Genomic DNA, 16,730 nt, shown 5'->3' on the forward strand with positions numbered 1-16,730 from the left:
AATTAAAACAGGCACAGGGTCAGCAATAAGAATACAAGATTGCCGTTGTTATTATAACCTAACGTTATACGTGTAGGCTATTCTTTTTTCCGACACGAAGCCTAAAACTATTTTATTAAAAAACACTTTTAGCTTGGCTGGCCAAATTAGACCAGTTTAGAGGCCCTCATATTGGCGCAGACATGAGTTAAGATAATACATTAATGTACACTTATTAATGTGTTTATTCTTTTGGGCAGTTTTTAAAATATTATAATTAGTTTAATGATTATGATGAACACAAATTAGGATAAACCAAATGCATGTATTGTAAAAATAAAAAATAAAAATCCATGAAACCATAAAGCTGGCACTGAGGATTTAATTACATTTTTTTTTTTTTTTTTAAGGGGTGTTTTAATGCCCTTTTCACAAGCTGTAAAATATGTCTTTGATGTCACCAGAGTGTGTATGTGAAGTTTTAGCTCAAAATACCCCACATCAATTTTTATATAGCATGTTAAAGTTGTCACTTTTTGAGGGTGAGCAAAAACGCACCGTTTTGTGTCTGTTCCTTTAAATGCAAATGAGGTTATGCTCCAGGCACAGAGGGCGGAGCTACAACAGCTTGTGTCATTTTACCTCACACAGACATGCACTGGAAATTTCAAAAACTTTTATGTTCAAACCGGAGTCAATGATGGAGAGACTCAATAAGAAGTGACAACATGTTGAATACAACAGGACATTTCTGAATGGTTAGTTGATGAATTTATGTAGCTGATGTGTTGTTAACTTCTAGTCATTGATTAGCATATTCTGTCTTGATAATATATAAATCTGTTCAGGGGGCGGGGTTTATGTAAATTTTAGGGTTGGTGATGTCTCTAACCCCAGAGGAATGTCGTGTAGTTCCTACCTGCCGTTTGTTGTAGTCCTTAAAAAGCAATTTCTTTAAAAGAAAATAATCTCCCTTTGCTTTGAACTTTGAGCATTGTAACGTTGCATATGTTGTTTATGCTCAAACAGCAGCATTACACACTAACTAAAGTTAGAAAAGTGAAATCATAATCAACCACCCCTTCAAGAAAGCTAGATGTAGGATAAATATTGCTGTAAGGTTTTTCATTTCCATTTTATTTGGATTTACTATTTGACAGCATATCGTATTGAACTCGTATTAAAGGCTCTTAAAAGTATTCAAAATGATGTAGCAAGAGGAGCACACTCTTTAAATACACGTTTTTCACCTGTTTTAAATGTGAAAGTTTTGGTGTGGAAAAAAATTAACCACTTTTATTACCCTAAACATTTAAACGCTGTTGGCTACCTATATTCTATCTCAATGAGTAATAGTAATAATAACTCGGCAAGCACCATTGTTAAAAAAAGTGCAGATGATTAATAATAAATAATGTTTAATTAATGTTTATTATTAATTAAATTTGTACGTTCTGTTTTAGAACGTCCTTGAGTACGCTTTTCCCTTGCAAATTTTTGATGTGCAAAATGTGTTGCCACTGCTAAGTGTAAACCATATTTATACTTCTTAAAAAAGTAAGAAGTTTTTGTTTCTTCTTTTACAAGCTCTTATAATGCAGCCTTTGCTGCCATCTAGTGGACTAAGCAGATAGTTGACAAAGGAAAAGTACAGTACACAATGTTCACAATGTTTCTTTCAAGAGCTCTCCATCTTGTTCTCAGACATTTAAACATGTAACACTTGGTGATATTTCCAGTTTTAATGTTGACATTACATTTAATCACATTCATTTTTATTATACAAGCCTTTCTCTTCAAAAGTTTATATGACTGAAAATAACATTCAACATGGGGCATGCCTGCTTTGCATTGTAAGAATGGGGAAGGGTTGTGACTGCAACATCAACAGACTATAGGAGATCTCCAATCTGTTTATAGAGACTGCAATGTCCATCTAATGGAATGACTGTCAAGGCGTTGCTCTTTCTACAAATGGCTGTGGCAAAAGTATAGTGTCTTGTTGCGCCAACACAAACAAACACAGGAGAAGCTGACTGCAACTGCATACCCATATATGTTATGTACATACACAGAATTACATACTTACAAGAAAATGTAAATACTGTATATAAAGAAACAATCAAAAAAATCGAATTGAAATCGGAATTCTTGAGACGAAACATTTACATTAACACATCTTTTCATCAGGGAGGATAGAAACATTGAGTGTAAATCACCTCATCTGAGCATTTTACAAGTCCATCTCTGTGTGGTACATTCATACAGAGAGTAAGACCGTTTGAGAGCGAGACAGTTTGAGGAGCTTCAGAAATGCAGTCTCCGGTACAGAGTCCATGCACGGGCAGCTCTCTTTCTCTCTCTCTTTAACTCGGACACATTTGAGACACATTCACATTAATGTACAGTACATCACAGTCATTGAGCTTCGCCTAAGCTTTATTATGACAATGTAAGTCTACCGCCAAATAGGACAGGTCATTCGATAAGGTCACTGCAAAACCCTCTTCAAGTGGAATACCATCCCAGGTTTAGATGAGAAACTTAATTATGATCACTCGATGAGTGGCGTGGTATTCCATAACTAAGAGGTTCAATGTTGTTTTCATGGAAACAAAGGTTTAAACTATTTCCCATAAGCACATTCAGTCATTGCACTTCTTGGTAAATTTTGAAAAAATCAGGATTTCACACAGGGATTTACAGTACTTTCAGATGATTGCTCACCCCATTGCAATTTCAGTGCAAATAACCTGGGTCTAACATGTAACTCAAGTGCTGATTTCCCCTGATAATGAATGAAAAGAATGATGTGTATGGAAGGTATAAAAACAAAAACCAACCAAGCAACCAACAAAACAAGCATTTACACTCCAAAGCGGCCCCACGCAATCAAAGTCAACACAGGATTCTAGTTAGTAGTGCTACTGTACCTTTAAAATTCCACTATAGCTACACGTTATTTTAAAAGAGTGGATGAAAATCACTTATGGCACAATTGAGTTCTCTATGATCCCACACCTACAGACAAGATGACTAGATTTTTTATCCCTCAAGCCTGGTTTAAATACACATATAGCGCATGTTTATCAAGATGAGGCCTGAGAAAGACAGTAAACCTACTGCTGATCCAGTCCTTTCTGAATGCACACAGACACAGCTGTGACTTGTATCACAGAACATGTTCTTGAACAACTCAAACAAATTCTGATATGACTCCATTAGCTGTTATTGCAAAATGTTTATCATACCACAATAATAAAATATAGATGTTAAAAACTAGATTGATCCTCTGAAAAGTGTCTAAAAGTGTCCAAATAGTTCATCATCGCATTCTTAAAGTACATAATAAGTCTATGTAATTGTGATTGTGAGTGTAATATGTTGATTTTATTTGGATTTCATATTTGGCAGCAATATTGTATTGAACTGCAAGGCTCTTGAAATAAAAACGTCACAATGATGTAGCGTATTATTTTTAAATCAATTATTTTCATTTTTTTAAATAGTTTTAAATTAGAAACATTTTGGCGATAAAAAAATAAATCACATTTATTACTCTAAACATCGTTAAGAAACAAGATGCCTGTACCTGACCCTTAAAATATTTCCTTTCAATTATGGCTTCTCACAGAACATTTAAATCTACTGTGATGTTGGTTTCTCACATGATATATGTTTTGTTCTTAGTAAATATCAACTTTTTGCTAATAATCCACAATAAGTCAGGCCCACAAAGCCCTGCACTCAGAACAATATGGCTGCCAGTGAGATTTTGAAAAACTAGGTCTATGTCCATGCCAAGCAAGTAAGATAAAAACCTCAGCTCTTGGAGGTCCCTAGCAAAATTTTCATAACTTCAGAAATGTATAGCTACATCAGTATTGTTGGTGAGAAATAAATTCATTTTTAGGGCTGCGTTAAACAACCATAAGACAGCGAATGGTAAAACTGAAAAAGAAAAAAAGATGTATGTCCATTTTAGAACACCAACTGTGTTATAAAAATAGTTGATTTATGAAATTCCGATGAAAAACAGCAGTAATGTTAGAGACTATAAAATATCACTTTTAACTAATTTGGATAGATACAACGGGATTTCACTGGGAATACACTGACATGTCTGGGTTTTTTTGTGTACTTGTAGACAAAACATTATAAAGTCCTGAACTGATCATGATGTAATTGTAAGGAACAGCTGCATTTATGTCTTACATGTTGCTGATTGTTAGCCCTAAAATTCAACATTTACCAATGGCACATAGTTCAGTGATATTATATTTTTGGCACAATATGTTCAAATACAGTTATTATTCAACATGAAACTGCAGTTTAAAAAAGACATTAAATAATACCAAGGTTGATTCTGTGGTCTCCCATACCACCTTTGGTATCTCTAAAATGACTAATCTAACAACATCTACTTGTACGAATAATTCAAATACGAAACAATAAATTAAATGAATAAATAAATTGACAGACAGCGAGCTAGATAAATAATTCTAAATTAAATAAATATGTTTTGCCTCATGATTCCTGGCATGATATTTTTTAAGATATAAAAAAATAATTAACATTCTTACCTCTGAATATGCATATGGTGCTTTACATAGCTTTACAAAACATAGATGTACATAAATACACTCTTGGATTCACAGAAAATTGTCACTCTCAGGTTCTCTATATTATCACTTTAGGGACGTGAGAATAATCGTTTTTATTGTATTTTACTTTCTACTTGAACTATCTACAAATACCCTTTTTGAAAATATTGATTTACTTTATTTTTCAATGCAAATGACTGCTAAGGACTCAATTTTGGGGAGAGTGAAAAAAGAGACGGATATAGCTAAATAAAAAAGAACTTGCAATGGTGCTTATAGCTAAAGCTTGAGCAGATACTGAATAAAATAAGCTAATTTTTGGATCAGAATTAGCCTCCCTTTCTATGTGTTTTGCTGGGCCAAAGTCTGGATTTCTTCAAAAAAACTCTCCATCTCAAAACCACCAAGAACCCATAAAGACTATTGATCACATTCTGAATAATTACTTTTAATTGGGTAAACTTTATTTTACCATGCCTTAGTGGGAATTATGAAATTAGGAGAGGCTCCGTTACAATTTAAGAAAGATAAGTGCAAACTGAATTGATCAAATCAATTCCTGAGGATAGAAGAGTCAAGAGGCATTCAAATACGGAACAATTCGCTCTCTTTATCCTTGTTGCAGCCACCACATAGCTACTGAAACAGACAACATGAGAGAAACTGCTGGAGTATCTTTATCATGATGAAGAATGTTCAGTTATTTGAAAACTTGATCTATTTTGATAATTATAGTATTATCTTACATGTGATAATGAAACACTTGTGGTGGTTTCAAGTCCTTTTCTGCTCAAGTGTCAAACTACTATGCTGCCTATACTGAAAAGTAAAAGAATAGTTCACCCAAAAATTATTCATCCTTATATCACTCAAAATATATATTTTTGTTATCCAGCAGGTTGCTGTCTTTCATTTTTGGGTGATGTATCCCTTTAAATAACCAACAAACCATAAAATGACAAATAACATAAAAAATAACTCAAATAAAGGATTAAGACACTTAGAAACACTGCAGATAGTTTCCTGAATCAAATCTTTTTTTCTTAACCCAATTCTTTGGCCCTAAGGCCGGACAGCTACCAAAAACCATATAATAACTATATGATAAGTAGTTCACTATCATCTCCCAACCTTCCCACACAAAATGTGAGAAAAATAAATAAATAAATAAATGCTCAGTGCTTGGCTCAACAGTTACTATTTCATCAAGCAGCAGTTGGTATGAGTGTAGAAAATGAGAAAATATCGCTTCACGATAATGGTGGGAGGAAAATACCACCGAAACTCTCTTTCCTGAACAATTTCCCTCATTTTTATTCCTGGCATACCTGTAACTCTCTCTCTATCCCTTTTTTCCCCTCTCACAGAGGCAAGTCGGTGCTGTTGTGGCGTGTCTTCCGTGAGGTGCCGTCATCCCGAGGGAGAGCCTTCTGTAGGTTGGACATGGCTGCTGTCTTCTTTAGGTCAATCACGGCGTAGCATTCTCCACGACGGGAAGATGGAGCCGCTGCGGCGGCAGCCATGCCACGTTTGAGGGGAGGAGGTCTCTGTGGTACCGGAGCCCCTCCTCCGTGTCCCGAGCAACCAGAGGGCTCACCCTCCAGGTCCACCTGGATGTAGTTGAGCTGGCGAGAGGGAGGAGGCGGCGGGTGACGGCTATGCTGCTCGCAGGTGGCGCTGCCACGTCCCGCTCGCTGACGTCTGAAGTCGAAGTTGAAAACGCGGTTGGCCCTCTCAGGTGGGTGAGGGTGGGGATGGCAAGCGTGACGAAGACGTGTGGGAGGCTGTAGCTGTTAGAGTTTGCATGCAAGTACAGTTCAGTGTTACTAGTCACAGGGTTCCCACACTTTTTGACTAATGACTTTTCCAGATTTTTAAAAACTCCTTTCATACAGATTCAACTCTCAAAGAGCAATACCTAGCCAATTCAACTATTTTAGAGTTGAGCATAAATATAATTAAGCATAAAGTATATAATAACTACATAAATGTTCCTGACTCTGTGACTTTCATGTGATCTTTTTTATATTCATATTGTATCATAATTTTTATAATATTTTTTTTTATATATTTCATTTTCAATTTTAATATATTTGATTGAATTGAATTTATATGACTTTTCCAGGCTTTACAATTCCTTGATATTTCCCTGGAATTAGATTTGGCATATTCCATACATTTACTTATAAAATAAAAATAAAAAGTCTCTAAGAGCAATACTTATTTTTAGAGATAAACATAACTATAATATACAGTATATTGTTATAGACCATTGTTATACATGTTATATATTTTATTATATTTATGAAATTTATCTAATTTGCATGACTTTCCAAGCCTGGAAATCCCTATTTTACAGTTCCCTGATATGTAATTCGATTTGGCATATTCTCACAAGCAATATGTATTTGCTTGTGCTTTTGTTTACACACCTGTTCAGTGTTGACATAGTTCTGCAGAGCATCGCGATGAATCCCACCGCCACTCTCCTGATGATATCCGTTTGGGGTTGCGGGCCCTTCAGAATACTCATACTCATCATATTCTTCTTCCTCTTCCTCCTCATACTCATCCTCATCCTCATCTTCATCCTGATCCTCTTCTTCATCACGCTGAAGTGCACGGTATTCCCAAACCGGGGGGAGCGAAGGAAGGTTTTCATAGTTGAGCAACGCTGTGCGCCGATGACCACCAACCCCCATTCCCCGGTCACAGCCATATCCCTGCGGAGGCAGTGAGGAAGCGTGCGTGTGCGTCAGCGGGAGGGAGTGCGGATGTGTGTGTGTGCGGGAATCACCGGTGGTGCTGCTACTGCTACTGGAACCCAAAGACTGAGATTGGGACACAGTGCTCGGACTTAGCCTTTGCCTACGTGCCCCTCGGAGTCCGTTGATATTCTCATATGTCAGCTGGCTTTCTGAGCAAGGCTCCATGCTCGGGTGTCGGTGCATTAGATGATGGCAATGGTGATAGGAGTGTGTGTTGCACATGTGTACAGACGGAGTTTCCTCTCCTTCTGTTTCAGAGCTGCCATCTGGTGCTCGAAGCGGGTGAGTGACGTGACGGTCTCTGTCTCTCTCCATCAGGTGGCGCTGTGCTGGGGTCGGACCCAACATGAACTTCACCTCCTGGGCTCCAGGCTGGAGGAAGACCTGAGGGTCTTTGTGAGGGTCATCCAGAGGGCAGCAGTGCAAGCTGGGCTGGCCCGGGACTGGGCCCCCACGTATGGTGGTGGTAGTTGAGGTTTCCGGGTAGGTGGTGGGCCGCACTTCGGGCAGGGAGTGGACACAGTGGCGGCTCGAGAGGTCAGTTTCCATTCCCACTGTATTCACATATGTATGAGTCTGAAAACAAGCGAGAAAGTTTCGTTAGTTGCTATTTAAGTGACTTGCTGCACAATAATTGCCTGGGCTAAGTGTTACAGTATGGATATTTTAACACCCTCAAAAAGATCGTGTGTGATGCACAATATCTGTACTGTCTATTTGTACATTTTGATCACCTAATTAATTTCAAGCAAAGTTTTATTATTATTCAAGTGTACAAAAGCCTCAAAGGTATTTTTGTATTTTATTTAATTTAAGCCAAACTTACAAATGCATAAATTGTCAGTGCATTAGAAAATAAATCAACATCAAATAAAGAGGCATTTATAAAATAGAACAAACACAATTTCCAAGCGAAACAATACACTTATTAGAAGCTATGAGGTTTTAAATGTTTGTGACACACAGTTAAATGTTATGAACTTTAATCTATGGTTATTCTACTAGAACCCCTGTGTGAACTTCAGGGGAAGTGACCTCATGCAACCACTGAAATTATTATTTGAGATGAATTGGTTAAGAGTTAGTTCATCCAAAAATTACATTTCTATCATCATTTACTCTCATGTTGGTCCAATGCTGAAACATCATTAAAAAAATTCCACAAAAATTGTTCCGCAGAAGAAAGAAAGTCATACAGGTATGGATCGACATGAGGGGGATTTTTGGGTGACCTTTCCCATTGCAAAATCAGCTTATTTTTGGAGAAAAGTTCTAGAATTATTTGTTTGGTTTGGTATGTTGTGGCTAAAGCAGTGCTGCTTGCGCGTCCAGATACTTTTTGTGGCTTCTGTATATGTGCACAGGCAGGTGTTTGTTCTCACTTGGTCATCCAGTCCCATGAGGCTGTGTCTGAGGTCGTTGGTGAGAGAGGGCTGTGATGAGTCTGCACTGATTGGGTATCCTGGGTATCCATTAGGAAAACCCTGCATCGGGAACGCAGGGGCTACACAAACAGAACAAAGCACAGTACACTTAAGCAGGTGATATTTAGGTATCCCTCCTATAAAAGTTCTGTTGATTATGAGCAAGACATAAAAATAAAGTTGTGAGAGACATTTAATGAATGGAGATATATGCAAATACAGGTGGATAGGTGTTTAAATGTGCATGCACTTGTCACCATTGATGTGACATTAAAATTCATTTACATGTACATATGAATCCCTATTTGTTCAAGTGTGTAGATATTCCAGCTCACTATTGGGTGTCTGTGGAGTTCGAGGCATGTCCATCTCTGGCGCATGCCCAGGCCGGGTCATGATCATAGGCTCTTCAACCACATTGATGCTGTTACACTGCATTAACTCCTGCAGCAGGTTGAAGATCTCTTCTGCACGAGAGCACTTGAATGCAAATATCCCTGTCAAAACATACAAGAATAACAAACAAAAAAAGCAAGAAAAATTGTAAATGCATAGGTGGAGTGTCACTTTTATGCATGGGGGAAGGCGCAAAAATATATTGGCACACAAAACATCTAAATTAGGATGACAGCGTTAAATTTAACTTAATTTAACAATAACTACAATTAATATAACTAGTATGCACATTAAATTCAATAGCCAAATCAACCACCACCCCAAACAGAGTGCAACAGTCAGGTTCCAGAAGTAAATACTCATTCATTTTCTCCATAAGGAAGAAAGTTTTTTTTTACTTTTAACAATAACTTACAAACCTTTATAGATCACGATGGACCTACTGTGAGCTCAGAGGTTGTTAATCAATGGTATATGCTTCAGCAGACATTATTTTAACTTATTTTTTAAATAATTGTGTTTAACAGCTAAATTTATTGTGAAAAAGTACATTACCCATGATGCTTTATTTAAATTCCACCAATCAGTCGCAACAAGCAAATCGTGCCAAAAGAGCCTCCATGGAGCACTCCGAATGACGTTAAAATACTTAATTATTTATATGCATATTTTGCAATAAACCTAGAATATATTGTTTCTATTGATTTAATCAACAACTTTAAATTAAAGCCATTGAGTACACAGTCTTGTACATTTGTCCTTTTTGCTTCAAATAAAACTTTGTAACATTGTGTTTCACCTCATAGCTGGTTGTCTTGGTGGCATAAACGAATGGAAAAATTCTTCCGGAACCAACGCCACTGAAAAAGTGTGCGGATATTAATGTACTCTATATATACCTATCAACAAATGTAAGGGGTTCACAGATGGTTTCTGTATTTGCTTTACACACAATTCAGTCTTCCATCTGCATAATGTAGAGGTAAGAATCATCTCACCCTGTCCTGTCTGACAACGACGGCCACTCTCGAAAGAGAAGAGGTTGGAATCGTAACCATATCGCCGCAGGCAAAGGTATGGCCACCGGATGGCGTCACGTTTGCGTGTGTGCAGAATGAGCTCTGTCTGGGTGAGCTCCATGGTTCCTGAGCCCAACTCATTACCCTCATCGTCCACATTAGTCACCTGTCAAACATAACCAGTTATCTCAGATCCAAATGATGCTCTATTAAGCGAACTCAGCAGCTGTTCTTAAATGTTGCACGTCAAATATTTACCACCACAGTACTTTTTTAAAAGGTTTGTTTCTATCAGAAAGTGTGAATACACAGGTGTCTTGTGAAAAGCACCTTGAATTTGTTGAGATGGTTGTCTTGGATAGCGTCTCTGTATAGACAGCTCCAGCAGCTCCCCATAGCTTCAGCAGGCCAGCTGAAACCTTAAACAGGGACAAACGGGTAAATTATTGCTAGAAATATATGGAGACAGCTAGAAGTTAATAAGCAGGACATTTATAATTTGTTATTTATGCATAAAGAGATGACTGAAGACAAAAAGTACACTTATGCATGCTCACCTGGTCCAGGCCATTAGTGGGAGTGATGCTTGCGTCAATCCCAGAATCCTCTGCTGGGTGTCATGGCGGAAGTGGGGTGTGCTTGTAAGAGCATCCAGGCCCAGTGCACAAATATTTCATTTCTCCTATGAAGCAGAGAAAAAGAAAAGACTTGATGTACAATCCTCTGAGTATACTGTCCTCTTTTTCAAGAACTACTGTGATTAAGACACAGGGAATGAAGTTTATCTGTCTCCTCTGACTCCCACCGGAGAAATAAAACGTAATTACTTTACTTGGAATCTTATTCTCAAGAGAAAAGCAGCTTGCAATTCATGGTGTCACATTAAGCCTATAAGATGTGCACTGATTCTTAAAAAAGATGGCTAATAAATGATAACCACATCTTGTTTTTCAGGTATTTCAGGTTCCAAACCCAAACTGCCCAAATACAGAGTACAATGTTTATGCATTGTTGTGTTACTGTGTTTCCCCAGTAACTGAAATAATGCATTATCATATTAAAAACCCATAGGCAAAATTCCAACAGGTGTCATTACTTTCTGTAAGTGTGGAATGACCACTAACTACTATCTAATTCAGTGTAAACATGATTTTAGACCCATTCATGAACTGAATCTCAACATGAATGTCAGTAAACATGTTTAGTGTTTTTAAAATATGCGCGAATAACATGCACTTGCTTAAAGTTTAAAACACAGACCTTGACTACATGTGTTGATCACTTAAAATGAAACACTATAAAACTGTAAATATTTGTGTCCATCAATTAAAAACCAAAGATCAATTTAAAATATTCATGAGCATGCTGGACCACATCAGAAAATGTCACAATGTATGAATGAAAACAATAAATAAAATAATACCTTTTGCTCTGAAATTATACTACACGCTCTCAAATCAATGCAAATTATTTTGCAATGAATACCTAAAACATGCAAAAATAATAATAATAATAATATGTAAACACCATTTCATTCTTCAAACTTTTTGCTCTGATTCTCTGCATGCTTGTAAAAACTAGGAACTACCATGAAAGAAGAATGATAAATAGAACAAAAAAACTTTAATTAATGGCAAGTGTGTTTTGTGTAAATTACCATTTATGTGTCTAACATTTAAACAGCAGTTTTGTAACAATAACTTCCACAAAAATGTAAACTCAAATCCAATTGATATTACAAAAAAATGAGATTAACTACCATAGAATGCTAAAATAAAACTTGTATAATTATATTTGTTGTCTGCTAATATTAATATCACCATTAACATGACTCAAAATTACTGATCCCAGTGCTCACGCTGGTCAATATAGCATCATGAGCATTTAAAACGCCATAATTTCTTTCAATAAAATGAAGCATGCATGATTAAATGCAAAAAGGTTAATGCTGGAAGATGACAGAATTTTAAATGTGTGCCTGGCCCTTCAATTGAATTCATGTGCAACTCATTAATAAAGTTTGTCCTGCACATGAAGGCCCAGTCATAAAGTTGCTTTCCACATAACCCCAGACTAACATAGTATCAGTGCCATACAGTACACAGAAAAGGAAACTGTGCAATGCAATAAAGGTAGGCTTGGAGATAATGCATTTAATATTTTATCTATTTTTGTATACTGATAAATATGAGCATGTCAGTTCATAACATCAGGCCACACAATGTCTCGTGCCTCACACAGCAATTTGCACAGTCGAACCTGAAATCCACGTTTGATTCTCTGAGGTCTATCATGCAGGACCAGACGCGTTTGGCACCTGGAAAATTGGGGTTTTTTATCTGTAGTTTATGGAATAAACCAGAATCGTACATCCAGATCTCGTGCAGCAGGTCTTCCGAATAGACACTTAGTGACAAACAGATGCAACTTGAACGTCTAGTAGCACATCACAGCCAAGAACCAGTCGTAAAGAGCGTAGAACTGCTGCACAAATCTGCAGGACTAGCTTTTTAAATGCTAAGACAGAAAAGCAAAGTAGAAGTCGAACCAGTAAAAGCAACACTTGCGGCGTTCATGGAGATGGCTCGCTCGCTCGCTACGTTCCAGCCTTTGTATCAACGTTAGTGTTACACGACCACTTACCGTTTGCAGCTGGATGCTAGTAATATGTGTATCAAACACAGCACATTCACGCAAACTAACGAGATGAATGAGAGCGGGATGCGATAGAGCTCGCGCTGTACAAGCAGCATCAAAACACGTTTAGGCTACTGCAGAACAATTCAGCTGCGGTTGCTACTCACATGTTTGGCAATGATTGCAATACGAGACGAGACAGATGAAGGATGCGAACAGCAGTCCACGGCGGATGCTACACCATCGGACTTGGCGGTCGGCGTGGTGGTCGTTTTGATGCTTATTCTAGTGGTAAGACTGGGAAAATAGAACTGCGTGGAAATATAACAATAAAGGCAATTGTTTTTTTCCCCCGTAACGCCCCCTTGCTGCGGCACGGGCCTCTCTTTGACATTTCCCGACCACCAGGGTGAGAGTTCAGGCAGACAACGAGGGCTGCTGGAGCGACAAGAAGGTAGAATATGCTGGAGGACCAGAAGATGTGTTTGAGCATCACACGATGACGTGTTGGCAGCAGCTCTATTTAAATCCACCTTGCTGTCATTTAAGACAGACAAATCAAATTCGTATTGGTTTTATACATTCAGCATTCTGTCAAACAGGTGTTTTTCTATTAGAGAAATGGTTCAAACTTTCATTTCTGAATGGTTTGTAACTGTCCAATATTCATTACTTAGTTTATGATCAACTGTCCGATAGTTTATTGAAGAAGAATAAAAATGTAGCTACAGGGGAAACAATCTTAGGGCCATTTGTATGAGGTGTGTGAAATTCTACGCCAGGTGATAAAAGACAAGAGAAATATTTTTCATATAGATTAAAACACATTTACCAAGTTTTTAGAGACTACATATTTGTATTCATACATTTTTGCAAAACACATACCATTTTCTACAAAAATATTTTGTGTGTTTTTACCATCAAGTAAGAAGTACTAAAAGATTTTCATTGCACCTTGAATACACAGGAAACAGTTTTCTAAAATATAGCCTATATATATATATATATATATATATATATATATATATATATATATATATATATATATATATATATATATATAAATACTGTATATATTTTTACAGATATTATGGATTTTTGAATAACATTTTTGGGGGGTTTCTCTATATACAAAAGATTTTTATCAAGCTCGTATATTTAAATTCAATAATTTCACTCAAATGGCAATGAAGATTACATATTAATTGTCATTTAAGTGAAATTACTGAGCTTAAATATACAAGTGTGATAAAAATGATCCTTCTATAAGAAAATTTCAGATGGCATTTAGAGGCTTTTGCATCTGAACTCTTTATATATATACACACACACACACACACACACACACACACACACACACACACACACACACACACACACACACACACACACACACACACACACACACACACACACACACACACACACACACACACACACACACACAAACACAAACACAAACATTCTTATATTTTTTAAACCAGTTCTTGGGATTTTTTTATTTGAACAGAAAGGTGAAATATCTGAAGTGTTTTCTAAAAATAAAAAAAGTTTTATTTATTTAGAAAGCAGACCCGGAAATGTCTGTCTATGGTTTATGGTATATGGTTTATACTTTCCCACCTCAGATCATTTAAATAATTTTTTTTTTTTAAAGCACAACTGTGTTACATGTTGGAGCGCTGCCCACAAGGCTAAATGCTGTAAACAAAAAATATATTGCTCATTATTACTTCATGCTATAGCTAATGCATTAAATAATTTTAACAAATGAGACCTTATTGTAGTGTAACAGAAATGTGGTATGCTACACTTTGATTTTCATCTAGCTCATTTTATAGCCTACTGAGTAGCAGATATTACATTTTTGAATTTCAAAATCCACAAATGATTGCCACAGACATTGCTTTAATCGTAAAAAGCAGTGCTTTCCTCAGAGTAGATGGCATGACAAAGAGAAAGAACATCTTCAACAGTCTCACAAGAGTCGAGGCTTTGAATGTGGAGGCTCAAAGAGCTCAAAACCATCACGCATCTCAAAACTTTCGGCAGCAGCAGAAGAGAACTCATTGCCAGAGTAAATAGCCCTCTTTCTCTTTCTTGAGCCTGGGAAATAAGACAGAAGTTCCTCAGAATCAGTGGCTGCTGCTTCCATGACACCAGGGCTGAGAGACAGCTCGTGCTTGTCCTCTCCCTCTGTAATGGCAGCAATCTCAGCCGGTCCATAGTATTCAGAGAGGCCTAATATGTCAAAAATATCCTGATTTGCATGATGGGAAGGTGTCGAGAAATTCAAAACTTCAAGAAGGTCCTCAGTCGTATCATAAAAAGAGGATGGATTCTTTATGTTGCTGCTGTCATCAGCTCTGTTTGTCCCATCCACATCAATGCCAAGATTCTTCACCCTATCCTTTAAGCTGGCTGGCCAGAAGGCTGGTGGAAGGTTGTAAATGCCTACCAATTTCATTGGACCAAGCTCCTTAAGATTTGGAGGATCCCAGATCAAATCTAAACATAAAAAACATAAGTAAATATCTCTAACACCTCTATACTGATAAACTGCAACATTGGTGTGATATTAATGTTAGGAAATTACTTTCAGGCGTGATAACACCACAGTGGGTCTCAATCGCATCAGATCTTGGAAGGGCCGTAGATTCCTCCTCATCTCTGTAATACTGTAGTGAGGGAGGAGGTGGACGTGCCATGAAGTCATTTTGGGCCGTGGGGAGTCCTTAAAAATTACACAATGTAATTTAATGTAACAAGCAAAAATATTTAAATCAGATTTAGATGTTGTATGAAGAAATATTATTAAAAAATTTAATAAAAATTCATAATTCATATCAAATTTATTGCACATAATTTTGGATAAATGAAAAATCATTTTGTCCCGTCAAAAATAGTTGGTTTAAAGTTTATGCTCGATCATTTGTTTGGTTTAAATCAACCACTTTAAGCGGGAAATCATGTTCACTTACCTTTATACAGGCCTATTTGAGGTGGTGGAATGTAAGAAGACTGCTCATCCTCTAGACCGGACTGGGAACAGCCATAGGAATTCATTGAAAAGTAGATCAAATTGCTCAAATTGTCAAATGTGTTCAACTGAGATTGTTAGCAGCAAAGTAAGCCCTCAGTATTTTCACCTGCTGTTAGTATGTTTAAAAGAAGCATTCCTTAGAATTCCCTTATGATGTCATAAAGGTTAAACGGCTGCAAAATCAAAGTGGCTTTATTGTAATTCCTGCAGTGGCAGGAGATGAAATGATGTACAGTTAAATACAACCAAAAAAATACAGTTGCACCATATACAGATATAGATAATAAAAGGAATACAATTTTTCAATCATCACTGCCAAAATGAACTGCTTTATTGCACAGACATGAAAATGCACTGTCCAAACTTAAATGGTTGTAATTCAAGAATGCTTTGGAATATAGACCTAAGGTTGGTCTTGTTTTAAAGAAGATGCGTAGCATATTATTGTAGAAGTGAAAGTTAATGAAATTATGAAAGTGAAATAGAAAATAAGTTTTAGAAGTTTGTTTAGGCCTATGAAAATATATTTTATATAAAATATTTATTTTACAAAACATGTTTTACTCTAAAACTGCAAGAGAATCAAAGCAAAAAATCTGAACAAGTTGTGTTCCAAATTTTAGGTTGATATCTCAAAAAATGAGCTTTCAGTGGGATTTTGTTTGGGCGCAGTAACTTACCAAACTTTTCACTAGATGGCGGCCAAGCTTCATTACTGACCATATAAGGGCGCCTCCATTTCCATGGTTTGAGTGATCTGCTGAACCATATATTTTTATTCATACAATTTTTAAAGTAGACATCCTATTCAGAACTGGTATGGGCAGTTTGGCAGTATTTGATTAGAATTCAACGGTCAA

General features: G+C 36.8%; 2 protein-coding genes across 4 annotated transcripts; both read right to left on the reverse strand.

The window, feature by feature from the left end:
- Positions 1 to 1,706: 1,706 nt before the first annotated feature.
- frs3 (fibroblast growth factor receptor substrate 3) lies at positions 1,707 to 13,306 on the reverse strand. 3 transcript variants are annotated; one of them, XM_082137142.1, is made up of 8 exons: positions 12,995 to 13,306; positions 10,748 to 10,872; positions 10,521 to 10,609; positions 10,170 to 10,356; positions 9,111 to 9,272; positions 8,734 to 8,855; positions 7,016 to 7,927; positions 1,707 to 6,373 (listed from the first exon to the last, which is right to left on the reverse strand). In XM_082137142.1, the coding sequence occupies exons 3-8, from the start codon at positions 10,584 to 10,586 to the stop codon at positions 5,945 to 5,947; spliced, it is 1,878 nt and encodes a 625-aa protein (XP_081993268.1). In that variant the 5' UTR covers positions 10,587 to 10,609; positions 10,748 to 10,872; positions 12,995 to 13,306; the 3' UTR covers positions 1,707 to 5,944. The 3 variants fall into 3 exon arrangements, with proteins under 3 accessions (XP_081993268.1, XP_081993270.1, XP_081993269.1); XM_082137144.1 differs by lacking the exon at positions 12,995 to 13,306 and adding an exon at positions 12,834 to 12,984; XM_082137143.1 differs by lacking the exon at positions 12,995 to 13,306 and having other exon boundaries at positions 10,748 to 12,801.
- A 1,063-nt stretch (positions 13,307 to 14,369) lies between these two features.
- LOC309474646 (uncharacterized protein) lies at positions 14,370 to 16,588 on the reverse strand. Its single transcript, XM_082137195.1, has 3 exons — positions 15,809 to 16,588; positions 15,424 to 15,561; positions 14,370 to 15,335 (listed from the first exon to the last, which is right to left on the reverse strand). The coding sequence occupies exons 1-3, from the start codon at positions 15,891 to 15,893 to the stop codon at positions 14,806 to 14,808; spliced, it is 753 nt and encodes a 250-aa protein (XP_081993321.1). The 5' UTR covers positions 15,894 to 16,588; the 3' UTR covers positions 14,370 to 14,805.
- Between the last annotated feature and the right edge of the window lie 142 nt (positions 16,589 to 16,730).

Source organism: Leuciscus leuciscus, assembly GCF_965113295.1.
Source record: "Leuciscus leuciscus genome assembly, chromosome: 14".
NCBI lineage: Eukaryota > Metazoa > Chordata > Actinopteri > Cypriniformes > Leuciscidae > Leuciscus > Leuciscus leuciscus.